This window comes from Halichoerus grypus, chromosome 14, assembly GCF_964656455.1.
Source record: "Halichoerus grypus chromosome 14, mHalGry1.hap1.1, whole genome shotgun sequence".
Lineage (NCBI taxonomy): Eukaryota > Metazoa > Chordata > Mammalia > Carnivora > Phocidae > Halichoerus > Halichoerus grypus.
In genome coordinates this window covers 62,577,942-62,596,720 of record NC_135725.1, presented here as the reverse complement: position 1 = coordinate 62,596,720, position 18,779 = coordinate 62,577,942, and the positions used below count along the sequence as shown (strand labels likewise).

The 18,779-nt window shown below is 48.6% G+C and overlaps 1 protein-coding gene and 1 long non-coding RNA gene across 7 annotated transcripts in view; one reads left to right on the top strand and one right to left on the bottom strand.

Moving 5' to 3' along the window:
- The window catches only part of COL15A1 (collagen type XV alpha 1 chain), a 116,109-nt gene extending 101,437 nt beyond the window's left edge, over positions 1–14,672 (bottom strand). For 4 of the 6 annotated variants that reach the window (XM_036074151.2, XM_078061510.1, XM_078061511.1 and 1 more), the window contains exons 1-2: positions 14,445–14,672; positions 14,280–14,365 (exon numbers count right to left, since the gene is read on the bottom strand). In XM_036074151.2, coding sequence (XP_035930044.2) covers positions 14,280–14,365; positions 14,445–14,455 — 97 coding nt within the window. In that variant the 5' untranslated portion in view covers positions 14,456–14,672. The remainder of the gene's footprint in view (positions 1–14,279; positions 14,366–14,444) is intronic. The other 2 variants (XM_036074148.2, XM_036074150.2) reach the window with 1 other exon arrangement.
- On the top strand, positions 14,673–15,146 carry LOC118524137 (uncharacterized). The gene is made up of 2 exons (XR_004911450.2): positions 14,673–14,814; positions 14,913–15,146. It is a non-coding gene; the product is annotated as an uncharacterized LOC118524137 (long non-coding RNA).
- Positions 15,147–18,779: the final 3,633 nt, after the last annotated feature.

Here is an 18,779-nt window from a genome sequence, read left to right as displayed (position 1 = left end):
GTTTCTGTTCCCTGGCGAGAGAATTCTGCATTGTGTTTATGGATGCACATTCTGACTACTGAGATCCAGAAAGGGACAAAAATCAAAAGAAGAGTATCAGATCTGGATGGGCCTGAGAGGTGGTCTAACCCCTTCATTTCCTAGACAGGAAGAAGCTTTTCAAAGCCAAGACTAACTGGAGTCTAACTGCAGAGGGCAATTCTTAGAATCCTTTCCCCATGTGACATTCATGGCCTCTTGGTGAGACAGCGGTGACAGGCTCTGGGTGGCTCTCACTCAGCCCTGCTCCCCTATCATTTTGCTGCAAGTCTCTTAAATGCACTTCTCCTGTGCAACACAGAGGTGGAGACCCTGTGGAGACCTCCTCCTTGAAGCAATTCACTCTCAGCAAGTAGAGGCACGAGCAGGGCAGGAGGCAGGACCTGGAGGCCCCCAGCCCATGGATCCCGGGCTATGAGTACTGCAAGGGACCCAAAGGACAGAAGGAAGCCAGGATGCTCACCCAGGGCCAGGCTTGAGAAAGCACCTCCTGGATGGAGGTTCTGCTTTCCACCTGAGACTCCCTGCACCTACAGGCTGCCATTTCCACCCTCTCTTCATTCTGCTCCCTTGATCTGGAACATTCCATTTCCCTTCCAACCCACCAGCCCCACCCCCTTTCCTGGCTAAATCGATTCACCCCTCACATCTCACCTTAAATGTCACTCCTTGTGGAGACTTTCCTGACACCTCAGTGCTGATCAGAATGGCCAGGGCTGTGGTTTCAGAGCTCCCTGTTACTTATTCATAACATTTGTTCACCATGTACAAATACTTAGGGTTTTTTGCACAATTATTTATTCAGTGTCTGTGTCCTCCACAGATTGTAGACTCCCCGAGTGGTGGGAACTATGCCTCTCTTGTTCATCATTTGATGCCCAGCACATACCACATTGCCTTGTACCAAGTAGGCAGTCAATGAATATTTATTCAGTAACCATGAGTGAACAAACGAATGAATGAAAAACCTGGGGCGCCTGGATGGCTCCAACGGTTAAGCATCCGACTCTTGATTTTGGCTCAGGTCATGATCTCAATGGTGTGGGATCAAGCCCCGAGTTGGGCTCTGTGCTGGGCGTAGAACCTACTTGGGATTCTCTCTCTCCCTCTGCCCCTCCCCCTCCTTCTCTCTCTTAAGAAAGAAAGAAAGAAAGAAAGAAAGGGGCGCCTGGGTGGCTCAGTCGTTAAGCGTCTGCCTTTGGCTCAGGTCATGATCCTAGGGTCCTGGGATCGAGCCCCGCATTGGGCTCCCTGCTCGGTGGGAGGCCTGCTTCTCCCTCTCCCACTCCCCCTGCTTGTGTTCCCTCTCTCGCTGTGTCTCTCTGTCAAATAAATAAATCTTCAAAAAAAAAAAGAAAGAAAGAAAGACCTACAAGGTATGACAGGCAGGATGGCAAAGTCTACTGAGGCCAGAAGCTTTAGGATTAATTCTATCCCACCTACCTACCCACCCTTGCAAAGTCCTTGTATAGCTATATTTCACTTTTCCCACAACAGAGCATGGCTTTTTATGTTTCCTCCACTAGAAGCTCAATGATTCTAAAGATGAATGACCTCGTCCCAGCCCTCCTCATCCTTGGCAAGATGGACCTGCACAGGAATTCCGAGCCCTGAGGGACTGAAGCGGGTACAAGCACTGTGCTAACAGCTATGGGGACGTGAGCTCATGGCCTCATCACAAGAACGCTGAGACAGGCACCATTATTATCTCCCACTCTACAAACGAGGAAACTGAGGCTAGAAGAGGATTAGTAAGCCATCCCAAATCACCAGCCAGTACGAGCAGAGCCTGGACCTGAACCAGCTCTGTGTGGGCCCACAGCCCCGACACTTAACCACCATGCTACAAAGGCCAAGCATGCACACCCGCATCCCTGAGGGGCCTGAGCGATGCTGACCCAGGACCCTGCATTTCTAGCAAGCTCCCAGCTGATGCCCATGTGCTGGTACAGGGACCAGTATGAATAGTAAGTCTATCGAGGAGAAAAGGCAAATGAGGACTTCAGTAGGGCAGGGAGAGTATCCCAGCCTGCAGGTAGGCATGTGCAAGGGCTGGGTGAAGGGAACATGCTGTGAAGCTCAGAGACCAGCAAGTAGTTGAGTGTGGCTAGAGCCAGGGCATGAGGAGGGATGGGAGGAGACAAGCAGCCTTGAGCTCCAGCCCAAAGAGAGTGGAATTTAAGGTGTAATGGAAAGCATGGAAGGGTTTTAAGAGGGGGCGTGACATGATGGGACCTGTGTTTCCACGAGCCATTCTGCCTGCAGGGCGTGCTTGGGAATGGAGACATGGAGGTCCCACTGGCAAGGGAGCTTGTTACAACAATCCATTAGAGGACACGACACAGGCCTGACCCCGGGGGGCGGGGGGCAGAGGGATGGAAGCGGGACGTTGGGTGCAACAGACATTGCAAGGGTAAGACCAATTTCTTTCCAACAAAGCAGCAGTACTCTTTCCAGGTACTAACAATTTCTCAGCCCCTCCCTCCCCCGGGGGCCACGATGCAGAGCTGGCGGCAGACGTAAAGTCAGGTGCATACAATTCCACTGGAATCTCAAACAGAACGACTCTTAGAAATGGGGCCCACCAACCACTCCTTCCAGTCTTGCCACACAGTCTCCACAGGGAGCTGTCTCCAAAGGACAGCTTTTCCTGCCTTGCTCCCTAAGCATCCGAGTCCCGGAGCGGCAGTGACTTGGTCAAGCTCCCACAGCCAAGCCCGGCATCGAGGAATCCGACCACTAGGCTAAAGCTGTGCATTTCAGGGAATTTCCCCCGGCGGAGAAAACAGAGACATGCAGTTGTAATGTGGTATCAGCTTCCAAATATTAAACAAGCAAAAACATTCCATTTCTTAAACTGGAAGTTTACATTCTAAAAGAAGAGGGGGGAGACCCTGAAACGGAGCCATCTACTCTAGACAGTTAAACCTGAAGTAAAATTAGAAAATATGTCACATGGAAAAACTCTGCAGTGAGAAATAGTTTCTTCCCCCCACCCCTTTCCTTCTTTCTGTGGGAGAGTGAGTAATTTGGCATTTTAACTAGACAGGGGGAGAGGGCAGCTGGGGTCTCTGTTTTGTGCCAAACGCACAGTTGTCGGGCACAGTTTTGTATCCTGCCTTGTGGACGGGGATGCAGTGAGGCATCTGCCTAGCAACCAGATGAACAGGGCTGAGAGCAGCAGAGTTCAATCACTTCCCCTGAGTGCCACAGGGTCTGGCCAAACCGAACTCAGGCATGCTAGAATGTTCATGCTAATGGTGCTTTTAGGGTTCACCTGGTCCAACCCCTTCACTTCTCAGATGGGAAGCCGAGGCCCCCAAGGAGGCAGAGATCCGTCCAAGACAAAAAAAAACGGGAACATCAAAGTTGAGCTTCTGGGCAGGTGTCTACCATGTCTCCCCTCATCATTGCTGTCTTTGCCTCCTGAAGATAGGGGAGCCCCTCCATGGCTGATGGTCACCTGAATGTACCAGGTTTCCACCAGGTTATTCATTTCACAAGCATTGCCTGAGTACCTACCAGGGGCCAGGCAAGGTGCTAGGTGCTCGGGGTAGAGGGGAGAACGTTCCAAGTTCAGATTCTTGAGGTGGCCCTCCCCCAGATCCCAACCACTCTAGAGGCTGTGCAGTTTGAGATCAGGCTGTGAGGAGGGATATTCTGGGAGACAAGGCCAGAACAGCACATTGGTGGGATGTCAAGGGTCTCAAATGCCAATGCTAGGAAGTGTTGTCATTGCTGTCTATGGCTGCTGTAACAAATCACCACAAATTTAGTGACTTACAGCAAAAAAAGAAAAAAAAAAACATCTTATAATCTTACAGTTCTGTAGGTCAGAAGTCCAACACAGGTCTTACTCGGATAAAAAGTAAGGTATCAACAGACAGTGTTCCTTTCTGGAAGCTTTAAGGGAAAATCCATTTCTTGCCTTTTCCAGCTTCTAGAGGCCACCTGTGTTCCTTGGCTCATGGTCCCTTCCTGTGTCTTCAATGCCAGCAAAGAAGGCCGGTCAAGTTCTTCCCATATTGCATCTCACCGACCTCCTCTCCTGCCACCGCTTCTACTCTTTAGGACCCTTGTGATTATGCTGGGCCCACCTGCGTCATCCAGGATCCTCACCTTCTTTTAATTAACAACCTGAATTCCATCTCCAACCTTAGTTTTCCTACACCATGTGACCGAACACATTCACAGGCTCTGGAGATTAAGATGCAGACACCTTTGGAGGGCCATGACCACCTACCACAGGTGGCTAGTACGGGAAGATGACAAAGGGCTTTAAGCAGGGGTGATATGATCAGAGTTGGTGTTACAGTGCTGCTCAAACGGTAATGTGCACATGAATCACCAGGGATCTTGTTAAAATGCGCATTCTGATTTACTGGGTCTGTGGGTGGGACTGGGGATGCTGCTGATGCTGCTGGTCCTTGGAATACATCCGAGTAGCAAGAAGCTAGAAGACCACTGTTGGCCGCAGGTGGGGGATGCACTGAAGGGTGGAGGGAGACAGACTTACGTGCTGAAAATAAAGATGGAAGAAGACAGTCACTAAGATGTACGGCTGGGAGGGGAGAAGCAGCTCACTGACCCACCTTCAGATGGAGTTGTGCATGTGATGCTGTAGAAATTGCATGAATTTAGGTTCAGTTTGTCCACCAGCATTTGGGTTCTCTGGACTTCTACTCTAGAATGGTTATAACTTTCCAGCACCCAAAAAGCGTACCTTCATTTTCCTTTGGTGACATGTATTCTATCCCCGACCTATCTATTATATCCAGGTCCCTGCTCCACCCCCGCTCTGGTCCCCACACCATCCATCGCAGCGGATGGCTGCAGGTGGTCTCCCAGCAGGGCTGGAAGCACGCACAGACTTTGCTATGGTCAAGGGTTCATAATGCTGGGTGTTTGCTCAGATCTCCACAGTCTCAGGCTTTGAATGATTCATTCATTAATGTATTCAAATGCTCATTGTGTCCGTTTGGGGCCATGTCAGATGCTGAGGAAACATGGATAAATAAAATAGAGTTCCTACCCTCAGGGAACCCACAGTGATGTGGGAGCAGGGAAGGAAGGAGGTACTGAACGGGTCACCAATTACAGGCCCAATGCTCACCTCCTTACTCTTCATAGTAGGAATTATTATTGGCTTAATCTACAGGTAAGGAGGATAAGGCAGAGAGAGGTCGCTCAATGGGAAGTGGCAGAGCTGAGATCTGAACCCAAGACCCAGGCTCCCAGAGCTCATCTGCCTGAACTATACCCCCTGAAGCTCCCTCTGAGATCCAGTGCCGGCTCTGCCCTCCTGTGTTGCAATCATGGGCAGGTACTTTCCTCTCTGGGACTCAGGATCACCACGTTGGAAAGGAGGCCTTTGGGCTGCACCAGTTGTTCTCAACCCTGGCTGCACTCCAGAATCACACCAGGAGCTTTTAAAAACCTGCCAATGACTCAACCTCACCCCGGATGAGTTCAGCATCCTGTAAGTGGGGAAGGCTGGGCAACAGGTTCGTTCTGAATCTCCAAGTGATTCTAAGGTGCAGCCAAGGTTGAGAACCACCAAGGTCCTTACAACCTGACCTCCAGAACTCTAATTTCCTGAAAGATCCTCTTCTCTTCCAGCCCTTACAGGACATGTGCAAAATGAATGAACGAAGCGGGAAGGGAAAAGGGAGGAAGGATTCACAACTCCATTCAACTAAGGGCAATATGGGGCAGTCATGCAGCACTGTCCCTCTACCTGCTGTCACTTTCTCCCTTTGTTTTGTTTAAGATTTTATTTATTTATCTGAGACAAAGAGAGAGAGCAAGAGAGAGCGCGAGGGTGGGGGAGGACAGAGGAAGAGGACAGAAAAGAGGGAGAGGCAGATTCCCCGCTGAGCAGGGAGCCCAACACACAGGGTTCGATCCCAGGACCCTGAGATCAAGACCTGAGCTGAAGGCAAACGCTTAACTGACTGATCCACCCAGGCGCCCCGTCTCCCTTTAGATTCGAGAAGTAGCAGCAACAGATAAAGGTGGGGTGAGCTTGTCCCGTGTGCTGCTGCAGGGAGGACAATCACTACTGGCTTTCCAAAGAATGCAACGGAAGCTTTAAAAATGGGCACGCACTAGAGCCAACAATTTGCTTCAGGAATTTGTGCTAGGGAATAACTGCAGAAAAGGTCAAATACAGAGCTGCATAAATGGGGTCATCACGATAGTGTTTATAGCAGCGGACAACCAGAAACCGTCTAAAGGCATAAAAGGGCACTAGTTTAATTATGGGACGTACATATGATGAAATACTATTTCAATTACAAAGGATGTTAGGGAACAGTATTTAATGCTGCAGAGGAAGTGTTTAGATGATGATTAAGGGGAAAAAAATGCCAAGCAACAAAACACAATGTACAGAATGACCTATTCTTTTTATAACCTATGTGCATATTTAGGCAAATATTTGAAAAACTGTCCACCAAATGTTGGCAACATTTATCGCTGAGTCATGAGATAATATGTGGCATTTGTAAACTCCTTCCTCCCCTCCAGATTTTTACAATGACTATGAATTTTACTATCAATTTTTTAATGTAATTGAAAAAATAAAGCTCCTCTTTCAAAACCTGCTTCCCTCCCCCCGCCCGCCCCATCTTCTGGTGGAAATAGACATCCCTACTTTGGTAGTGCAGAGGCTTGCTTGCACCCACATTAGGATACACAGGATAAGCTCCCTAGCATTTAAGCTGGCTGCAGCACGCTGGTTTCTACTACTGAACTGTGAGTCACTCTAGGATGGGTCCTCAGTCCAGTGCATCCTTTTAGTCACCCACCACCCATCCCAGAGACCTCTGTGAGAGGAGGCAGTCAGGAAATATGGGGAGAAGACAGAAATCTATATATCTCTAAGTGTATACATCTATATAGTAGCCAGAACACAGAACAGGGCTGATGGTTTTTCAAAGACTTCAACTTCGTGGAAAGACTAGTTGAAAAAGCCCTCCTGGTGGTAGAGGGGGCTTTTAAGCTGGGCCCCATGTAAATCCCTCAGTGATGGAAGGGTGACTCCTGGAGATGCTGAAGGCAAGGCTGCTCCTTACAAATCAGACTCTAGCCAAGCTTCCCCAAATACCTGAAGTCAGGGGTCTTGCTCATTTGAGGGTGATACCAGGACCCTCAGAATAGTTTTCTTCCCTGTCCAATCCTTCAAGTCAGCCATGCCATGCAACAACTGCAAAATGAATTGGATTGGATAAAATTGGGTTGGGTTGGGTTGTATTAGATTAGGTTGGGTTGAGTTGGGTTGAGTTGAATTGAGTTGAGTTGAGTTCTGATGGGGATAAGGAGTGGAATGCACTCATTAGGTGACCCCGGTCTCATACTTCCCTCATTAAAGCTTGCCCAATAATAGGTCTGGACCTTCTTCCAGGTTCTGCTCTAACCCTAGACTTTTTCTCTCTTGAATTGGGGTGGAGCAGAGGAAGGTGGTCAGTCAGCAAACCTGATCCTCCCAACACCTCTGACGCATCTCTGCTCCCCTGGGCTCTGTGTCAACAGTAGTAGCTCAGGCCCCATGATCTGCTGCTCTGACTTTGAAACTTGATTTGCTCATCCATTCTCCTTATTGCACATTAGTATCTTTAGCTGAATCTGATTATAAGATTTCCTCCCTCACTTGCCCACCACCACTCCAACACTCTCACTACCCAATCATATCATGAGAAAATTCTATGATAAATCAATCTGTACTAAAAAATATATGGCCTAATGAACGAGACAGGGGTGACTTCCCTTACCAGATTTTAAAACATATTACAATGCAGTGATTATCAAGACCATGTGAGATTTTATTTATTTTTTATTTTTTAAAGATTTTATTTCTTCATTTGAAAGGGAGAGAGAGAGTGTACAAGCAGAGGGAGTTGATGTGGACTCAAACCCAGGACCCTGGGATCATCACCTGAGCCGAAGGCAGACGCTTAACCATCTGAGCCACCCAGGCGCCCCAAGACCATGTGAGATTTTAAAAACAGGCACACACATAGGCACAAGAAGGGACCAATAGTAGAGATTTGAGAAAAAAAATTTCTATCATTCAAGAAAAAAAATTATATGATAACCAAAAGCAACACAACGATGGGTAAATCACTCACATCTTAATTAGTATTTTGGGGAATCCTGGATACCACTTTGAAAAAAAACTGACTTCAGATTACATGCTATGTAATCTATGTAATTAACCTAATTTACGGTCCATTTTAAGTAGGCCAAGCTGTAGACATTCAAAGAAACCTTGAAAATAAACTCAATATTTAGCGAGCAGAGAAAAGATACATGTACAACTTTTGATAAAATGGAAGCCATCAGGAATAAAATGAGGGGGGATAAGCTAGACAACAAACTGTACAATTACATATAATAAAAAAAAGATGAAGAGCAAAATAACATTAGCATAAATTCCTAACTAGTTATTAAAGTTACTAAAGAGAAAAAACCTAAAAGCCCCATAATGTACCCTCATTACTCAGCCATGCTCACCCCACAGATGGGAGAGCTGTGGAAGAATCGAGATGAATTACAATTACAGTTGACATGGTAAGCTGGCACATTGTCTCCAGGAAATAAGCTGGACCTACCCATTCATTCCCTCTTTGATTCACTGACAGAGTTTTTGCTGAGTGCTCACTCCGCCAGGCCCTGGGCTAGGCTCTAGGATTCAGAGTTGGAAAGGCCCAGTCCCTGCCTCTTGGAGATTCCTGTGTAGTAGGGAAGGCAGAAGAATCATCAGTGGTCACCGTCCATCTGAGAAGCCCTGTGACTGAGGGATGGGTTGATCGTGTCAGCCCAGAGGAAAGACAACCAACAGGCTTCCCAGAGAGGATGGGTAAAGGATGAATGGTGGGCTGCCATATGGGCAAGGAGAAAGGTATTCTCAAAGAGTGACCAGCCTAGGCAGAGACACAGAGGTGAGTTATCGCATGTCTTATTCCACCAGCTACCAGTGGTATGGTGTGAGCCCAAGTCAATGGGGGCTCTGTGTAACTGGAGAGACTAGGAGGCCACAAAGGGCCCTCTGCAGCAAGGAGCATGACCCCCTCTTAGGTACAGTAAGAACCCAGTGACAGCAATTAAAGTAGGAAGGAGAATGATTAAATTTGTATCTAAGACAGATCCATCTAAATTCAGAAGAACTGGGGTGCCTATTCTTGGGAGGGTGGCTCAGTCATTAAGTGTCTGCCTTCGGCTCAGGTCGTGATCCCAGGGTCCTGGGATCGAGCCCCGCATCGGGCTCCCTGCTCCTCGGGAAGCCTGCTTCTCCCTCTCCCACTGCCCCTGCTTGTGTTCCCTCTCTTGCTGTGTCTCTCTCTGTCAAATAAATAAATAAAATCTTTAAAAATAAATAAATAAATAAATAAATAAATACAGAAGAACTATCTGACTACTTCTGTTCTTTGATGGGCAAGTCTGTTCTGTTTGGGGTAATCTAGTAAATAAAAAAAAAATACAAAAGGAAAACAAAGGCCATTTGTCAGAAGACGGTCCCAGCAGCACTGTTCATAATAATGACAAAACAGCTGAAGTCCAAGTGGCTAACTCTGGACAAACAAGGCATGACCCACACTCTCAAAGTGCTCCCACGGAAAAGAGAGACAAATAAACATACTGACACTAGAGGGGGGACGGTGGCTGGTGCCGGGAGAGACAGATGAAGGTCATGGGGAATTCAGTGGTGAGAAAGCTCGTCTGGAGAGATGCCTCTACCAGGGTGCCATGTAAGCTGGGAGGTAGCATTAGGCCTTAAAGAGAAACATAGGGCAAGGCAGTGTGCTCTAGAGGGGGCGATGAGTTCACATCTTGTGCAAAGTCAAAGAGACTACAAAATCCCAACTTGTCATGGGAAGCTGTGAGTGGCTCCATGTGCCAGTTTTCAGCTCACGCTCTGCCATAAAACACACAGACAGCACGGGATGCTCCCAAGGGCATTCCCCACCTTCTACAAAACCGAAAAGTTTACCCAGTAATTAAAACACTACAATCATTTATCTTCATCACAACTTCTAATAGTACGTGAGCAACAGTAGCTCAGTACAGGCCATGGGAGGCAAGAGGCCAGAGACTGGAAATCTCAGGTGTGACTCCTCCCCACTCCTCTCCCTTCAGGAAAGCACATCAGATGGACATGAGCGAGAGTGAGATGGTTAGAGGAAAATCCCAAACTGGCTCTGATGAGCATTCAGATTTGTCTCTAAAGAAGATCTGCAGATGGCCAACAAACCCGTGAAAAGATGCTCAACGTCATTAGTCATTAGGGAAATGCAAATCAAAACAACAAGGAGGGACCACTTCACACCCACTAAGATAACTGTAATTTAAACATGGAAAATAAGAAGTGTTGACAGGGATGTGGAAAAATCAGAGCTTTGCACACTGCTGGTGGGACTGTGGAATGGGACAGCCATTGTGGAAGAGTCTGGGAATTTCTACAAAACCTAAGCATGGAATGACCACAGGACCCAGCAGTTCTACTAGGTATAGACCCAAAATAATTAAAACAAGTACTCAAATTCCTGTACACAAATGTTCATAACAGCACTATTCATGATAGCTAAAAGGAGGAAACAACCCAAATGTCCCCATCAATGGAAGAATGGATAAATGAATTGTGTTCTATCCATGCAGTAGAATATTACACAGTCATAAAAAGCAATGAAGTCCTGACACATGCTACAACACGGATGACTCTCAATAATATTATGCTAAGTGAAAGAAGCCAGACACAGAAGACACAGGTTATACGATGCCATTTATATGAAATAGTCAGAATAGGCAAAACCATAGAGACAGAAAGCAGATCAGTGGTTGCCAAGGGCTGGTGGGGTGAGCATGGGGGTAATGGCGAGTGACCACTTAATAGAAATAAGGCTTTTCACTCTTTGGAGTGATGAACATGTTTTGTAACTAGACAGAGGAAACAGCCGTACAACAATATTAATGTATGAACTGCCACCGAATGGTACACATGAAAGTGGCTAGTTTCATGTTATGTGAATTTCACCTCAGTTAAAAAAAAAGTCAACCAGGATAACCAGAGATCCAATAAATATATGAAAAGGCAATCAACTTAATAATCAGGAAAACATAAGTTAAGACTACAGTAAGATTCTACTATGTACTCCTCAGAAGGGCTGAAATTCAGCCCAGTGACAAGACCAAGTGCTGGCGGGGATTTGAAGAAGGGGGAGCTCTTATACCCGGCTGGCGACCGTGTGCCTCGGTATAACCATTGTGTAAGATGGGCGGGCACTGTCTGTTCAGCTGGAGGAGCTACATACCCCATTACCCAGCACTCCACCCCTAGATATGGAAGCAACAGCAATACGCGCCCCTGTGCACCAGGCACACGTACGAGAATGTTCAGAAACACACTGCTATATCTGCCAAAATGGAAATGCCCCAAATGTTGTTGGAGAAAAATGGACAGATAATGTACAGCATATTAATACCAGTGGGAAATTATACAGCGACAAAGATGAATTCACTACGGCCACATACAACAGCATAAATGAATCTCAGAGCTTAATATTCAGTGAAAGACGCCATGTGTAAAGTTCAAACTCAAGTCAAGTGGAACTGTAGAAATTGGGGATACATCCTCAGGTACTAAAGTTATTTCTAAAAAGTAAGGAAGCAGTCACCATAAAAGTCAAGGTGATGGTGACCTCTGAGGGCAGGGAGGGACCTCTGAGGGCAGGGAGGGAATAATCACAGCCAAGGGGCACAAGAGAGCTTCTGGGGCTATCCTATTTCTTGACTTGGGTTATATGGATGTTTGCTCCATGATAAATCAGTGGGCTGTACTTCCTGTGTGCATGTCTCTGCATCGATGTTATATTTCATGGTAAAACAGTTTAAAGAAAAGTAAGTAATTTGCACGTATAAGGATTTTATTAGCAGGAACAAATTACTTGTAGAACCACTGCCCCCGCCTATCTGCTAAAATAGCAGGTATTCCGATGGCACTATAACTTTTTTTTTTAATATTTTATTTATTTGACAGAGAGACACAGCGAGAGAGGGAACACAAGCAGGGGGAGTGGGAGAGGGAGAAGCAAGCTTCCCACCCAGCAGGGAGCCCGATGCGGGGCTCGATCCCAGGACCCTGGGATCATGACCTGAGCCGAAGGCAGACGCTTAACGATTGAGCCACCCAGGCGCCCCTCCAATGGCACTGTAACTTTACTGGCTCAGCCATGATGTGTTAGGGGCACAAGGATCAGTGTGGAGGACACGGTCCCATTGACAAGGGTCTCTTTAAACAGGGCAGGCCAGGAAAACCTCAGGAGCTGAGAAGCCTTGAGACACTGGGCCTTGGTTTCCTTATTAAAGCACAGAGATAATAGCAGTCCCAGTCCCTGCCTCCTGGAGTGATTTTGAGGACTGGATGAAGGTAACCCAGACCTGCTCACACCTCTGCCAGTGGTTTGTTTATAAGTGTTAGCCTGATTAAACTGCATGCAAAAATTGGTTTGCAGGAGGATATTTCACAGGTCTACGAAGAGTCTCTGCAGAGGCCCAGAGGGACTCTGAATACCCATCAGTTGCAAATGGCTCTTTCGTTGCCCTTTTCAGCTCCTGAGGGTTTCCTGGCACTCCCTTTTTACGTTATGGATGGGAACAGGACTTCCTCTGTGTTGTTTCTGACAACTGACTTGACATCAAGGAGTCCAGCCTTCAAACACAGGAGAAGAAAGAAACACCAAAGTCTCTTTCCCCAGAATCTTCTTCCTTTTTGGAGGTGGGGGTTATGGCAAAATTCACGAAAGACCACGAAACATGAAGCTGCCCTCTGCCGCTGTGCTGGCAGAACCCTCTATCACATGCAAAACTGCAACATTTCGACATGGGCCGTGGTGCTGAGAAGCCAAAACTGGGCCCCAGCTGCCCTTTGATCTGCAAGAAATGCCAGGCTGGAGGCTTTGGCAGGAAAAAGTGGCCTTTGAGTTTGGCTCTTATTCCCAAGGAGACAATGGTCTAGGCTGTCCAAGGCTTCCTCTGGCACACAAAGAGTTAACCCAGGCCACCCTCAATTATCAGTTTCCTTCAAAGGGACAGATGATGTTCCCCCTTCTCACACACTCTATTGAGGCTAAGTACTGATTTTCTAAATCCAAAAGGGGTGGGAGGCTACTGTTGGGCCAACAGAGTTCTGCAACAGGGCAAGGAGAAAGAGCTGAGGGAGGAAGGGTGGGAGCCCAGGGATCTGGGCTCAAGTCCTGCCTTTGGGACAGGCCACTTCCTAAGCCTCTCTCATCCTCAGTGTCCTGTCAACCGCTTGCATCGCTTGCTCACACAGCTATTTGAAGGATCAACCCAAAAGTTCTACCACTTACTTTGTGCCTAGTACAGGCCACAATGTGGAAAGCCTATTATTTCTAATACCTCTTTTAATCTTCACAGCATCCCTAGGAGGAAAGGTGGTCTAATTATTCCCATTTTTTGGAAACTGAGGCACAGAGAGGTGAAATTCATTGTCCTGAGTTGGGTCACCTAACTCAGCCAACAATTCAAGCCCAGGCAGCCTGAACACACACCTTAACCAAAATCTATTTTAACTCAGACCCTACTAGTCATCCCCCTGCCTCTGGGTTCTGGTGGGGAAACTGAGGCTCAGGGAACAGAAAAGATCAGATCCCCTGGCTCCGCACCCCTAGCTCTTCTCATCACCCATGGCGCCACTGCCCACGATGGATGGGACTCCCCTAGGTAACTCAGGACTAAGTTAGGCATCGAGGTAATTCAGTCCCGTTATTTCTTGTGCGGCAAAGGTGCCAGGTGTCCCTGCTGGTGGTCACGCTCCCGCACCTGTGTACAGAGAGGGCACCAGACCTGCCCTTACAATGAACCAGCCAACATGCACGCCCTGCGCACGGCGCTGGGTGAGCTGGAGCTAACCGTCCCCGCGGAGCCGCTGGCGCTGTCACTGTGCTTCCAAAGTCCCTCTGTGCCCACGATCCGAGGGGCCGCGCCTCGCTCCACAGTGCCCAGACGGCGCGCCACCCGCTCGGCGGGTCAGGGACTCCCGTTCGCCCCTCGCATCCCCTGCACCACCCGGGGGAAGCGGCGGGACCGCCAGTGCGCACGGAGCGGCGAGGACTCCCTTTTATGTCCAGGAATGAGGAGCGCACCGCAGGCACGCCCGCCGCCAAACCAACTTCCCCGCGGCGCGGAGGCAGCCGGTGCCACCCTCGGGCCGGGTCGCTTACCTGTCGCGGAGCGGGTCCGGGTGACAGCGGGGAGAAGCGAGGAGACCGAAAGCAGCCACAGCAGGCGCCAGCAGCGCGCGTTCCTCCTGCAAGAAGTGGCGGGGGGCGAGAAGGTGAGGCGGGCGGGAGGGCCGAGGGGCCGGGGCGCGGGGAAGCGAGTCCTACCTTGGCGCCATCTCGCAGGCCTGCCGAGCCCTCGAAGGCACTGTGCGCCCGGCTGCGCTAGGGCGGCCGCTCGCCCTTCCTGCGGCGAACAAAGGCGGCGCTGGGCAGTGGCGGCGGCGGGCAGCCTCGCGGCTCCCCTGAGTCACCCGCGCTCTGAAACCCGACTCCGCCGCGCCCTGTGCTCGCCCGCGCGCCGCGCCGCGCCCACCTCGGCCAGCGGCGCCGCACTCACGCCCCGGGGGTCCCCGCCACCGCCGCCGTCCCCACGCCCCTTTCCCCCTTCGACGGACGCGCGCTCCCGGGCCGCGGCCGCCACCCGGGTCGGCCTTATGTAACCTTCGAGAAAAGCCCCGCGCCCGCGCTCCTCTGGGTAAGCGGGACGCGGCTCCCTCCCGCCCTAACGTCTGTCCCAGTCGGGGCTGTCCCGCAGACGAAGGCTCCTTTCATGGGCCAATGGAATTCTCTCAGCAGCCCGGGGAGGCCGGAGTCACTGTGATTTCCTTAAATGACGGATGAACAAACTGAGGCTCAGGGAGACGGAGCGAATGTCCAAGAGCACACAGCGGGGCTGAGTTCCTGACTGCCGTGCCTGCCCTGCACGCCTGACACACGAACCCCACAGAAGTGGCCCCGTTTTGAGGGGTACAGTGATATATATAAGCACATGCGGCAAAGATAATCCTAATAAAAAAGTTAAATGTATCTAATATTGCCAAGGTTTTCCTCCCTATAACTTGCCTGCTGCCCCCTCCACCCCCCTGCCGGGGAATGTAAGTTTCAGGAGGGTGAGAGTATATTTGTTTTGTTATCTGGCTACAATAGTACCCGGTGGTAGGAAATGCCAATAAACATTGGGTGAATGAAGGAGCACAGTCTCAGGGGAGACCACTCCAGGCACTGTGATGATGTGGGAGAGGTGAGCCAGGCTCAGCCTCCAAAAGCCATCCCTGGTGTGTGTGACTATCCCACGTGTACTGAGCTTAGCACCGGGCCTGGCATTGGCTAAACCCTCAAATGGTGACTTTCTATTACTGTTACCAGCAGGCACAGCAGAGCGAGATTTGGGGGTGCGAGGAGGCACCACGGAGGTCCGCGGAGACCTGCACAGTTCTGAAGCTTGGCAAACCCCAGGGGCCTCTCTTCCTGATGCACCAAGGGGCCACCGTGGGCTATGGCACTGTACTCAGTTCCTGGTTTTCCTTTCTAGTAATTTCAGTTAGGCCCCCAGAGATGGGATGGGGATGGACATGGTAGCTAACATTTATTGAGTGCCGATTATTTCCCAGGCCCTGTGCTAAATAAATGCTTTACAGGTTCCCCCCAAGGTCGGAAAGTAGAGTGTTCCTATAAAATCTTTGATGAGCCAAAATGGTGTAAAGTGAAGAAGCAATTACCATTAATTTATATGGAAAAATGTTTGAGAGTTCCCAGACCCCAAAAATAACCCCTCTTAGGCTTTTCTGATACTTTATGACACATCTTACTAGCGATACCCAAAATAAATTGAGATAAAGCACAGATGCTCACAGACACAGTCCAAAGCAGTGGCAGCTTGACGCAGAGATGCTTGTGGGGGCCGATCCCACTGCTTGGGGTCCCTGCCGCATCTATAACCACTTGCCCACAAAACACGGAGCGCTATTTCCGCATTGCCCCTTTTCTCAGCAAAAGTGAAAATCCTCTTCGGATTTCTTTCAGTTATGGAAAACAGGTATTCCCATAGGTCCTTCATAAAAGCAAAGCGGCAAAATGTGAACTTTTGAAAAGCAGGGGTACCTATACCTGTGTTATCTCGCTCAATCCCCACCACAGCCCTGGAAAGGAAGGGCTGCAAAGATCTTCATTTCACACATGAGGAAGCCGAGGTTTAAAACATGCCCAGCCTATGCGGGACAGGTGCCGGCATCCATACTCTTCACCACTCAGTCACACTACGGGCCCAAGGACAAGGCGGTTAGACCCACTGGAGACACGCAGCACCCTGGCACAGAAGGGTTAATGCTTGCCCGGCCAGTGAGGACTCTGAAGGGAGTTCCAGCCTGTGGTCAGGAGCTGGGTTTACAGTCCAGTTCTGGCCTGGGCTACAGAGTAAAGTTGAGCAAATCCTGCCGTTTTCTGGTTTTTTAATTTCTTCATCTGTATAGTGGACATGATGGTCCTGAGGTGGGCAAGTGACTGTGAGTCTGTCGATAAGAAAACTTGCACACCACGGTGCTCTGTCCCCTGTAAAGGGCTGCGTTTCTGGGATCTGTACATAGCTGGGATTCATGTGAACAGCCTTCAGAATTGAGAGAGAGCAGCATGGCCTGCAGAAGGCAGGAGAGGCTTCAAGATGAAAGTGAACTTCATCCAGCCCCTGGGTCTGAGGAGAGTTTGTGGGGGGTTTGGAGGAGGGAGGGGAGGGCAGTACTCCTAGAGATGCACACTCAAGCAGCAAATGGGTAAAGACTTCCTGGGTTGGAGAGCGGAATGGTGGGCAGGGTAACACTACAGAGCCAAGACCTTTGATGACATGCCAATTGGTGGGTATGCATGTGGCCTTGAAGTCATTGGTATTTCCTGAGCATTTGGAATCCTGGAACATTTACAGTGGATAGAGGCTGAGAAATCTGATCCAGCCATCTCCCTCCTGTCCCCATTTTACTGATGGAGAAACTGAGGCTCAGAAAGGCCATGTAATTTACCAAGTCAACTATCCAGTAAGTGAAAGATTGACAAGTCCAAGAGCCAAGGAGGAAGACGCATAAGAGGAGAGAATGGGTAAGGTCTTCAAATGTTGCAGAAGATCCTTAAAGGTGGTGAATTCCCTGTCACAAGAGAGACAGACCCCTTAACAAACAAGAGGTCCCAGAGAAGGTAGGAATTATGAACTGGGGCTCTGGGATCATGCTGCCTGGTGAATCCTGGCTCAGTTACTAATGAGCTATATGAAATGTGGGCAAATCTGTAAAACGAAGATGACAAAGTTGTTGGGAGGATGAAGATGTTTCTGAGATACACAGCATTTATCAGAGTGTCTGGTGCAAGATAATGCTCATCTGGATGTTAACTTCTATAATTGATGGTGGTGAGATTCTGGCAAGGGGCATGACTGCAAGAGAGACGACACCCCAAGCCCAGCCCTCAGGAGGCTGAGGCATTAGCAGCAAAAGCAGCTCTAGAGCTAGGATGGCCCCATGCGGAATTAACACACAAGGCAAAGTACATTCTAACAAAATCGTCTGCTTCAGGCTTCTTTGTTCATCTGTTCGTATTCTCTGTGAATATGAATTCTCTCCCACTAGCAGCCATTCTGTGCTGGAATACTTTATTTTAGTATGAATTACTAACCATAGGGAATTTGCTTTCTTAGTTCTCTATTTCTCTATTGCTTATAAAGTATCACATCAACTGGAGATATAATTGACCTCCTTAGAACTCAAACTTAGAATATATTTCTACACTGCTCAGAAAGAGCCATATCAACTACAATTGTCTGATAGGTCTGTGGTTCTATTTGACTGTTAAAACCAGAGGTTGTGAACTGGTGGCCATTGGCTCAATTTGGCCTACAGGTATGTTTTGTTTGACTTGTCTGGTGACAAGCGCAAAATTAAATTTGTTAGCAATATTGGACAATTAGGTGATTTTACATTAAAGTCTAGATTTCTGGATTCTTTTTAAATTTTTGGAAAACCTGGCAACATGGGGCCTGCATTCCCTGTGCCAACAGTTGATTGGCATTGAAAAGGAGCTGTTGCCTTCAGTTAAGGCTGTGCTCTCCACTTTGCCCTAGTCCCACTACTCCCTATTGTTCCTCAACCCCAAGGCTATGAATCATTTGCCATTACACGCACTTTGTCTTTCTTATAAAAAAGAGAAAAGTGGGGAGTGACTGGGTGGCTCAATCGGTTAAGCATCCAACTCTTGATTTCGGCTCAGGTCATGATCACAGGGTTGTGAGATGGAGCCTCACATCAGGGTATACGCTGGGCATGGAGTCTACTTAAGATTCTCTCTCTCCTTCTCCCATTGCCCCTCCCCATCCCTCCCCCTCTTAAAAAAAAAGAAGGAGAAAGGCAGAGAGAAAAGTGGAATAGATTGAGTGCTCATGTCTTTGTTTAAAATGGGTAAAAAATAAAAAGATGTCTAGATACATAGAGTCAGGTTTCAAGAAAGATGTGGAAGAACATTCTGCATGCTTAATATGTAAAGTATACCTACCTTGAAACAAAAGAAAAGAAAACTGAGATGCTATTGTGAAATAAGCCTTGTCCGCCTGTTATATACCAGCCAGAAGGATGAAGGCATGGCTGCATTTTGCCTGGTGGGCTTTAACTGGGGTCCCATTTATAA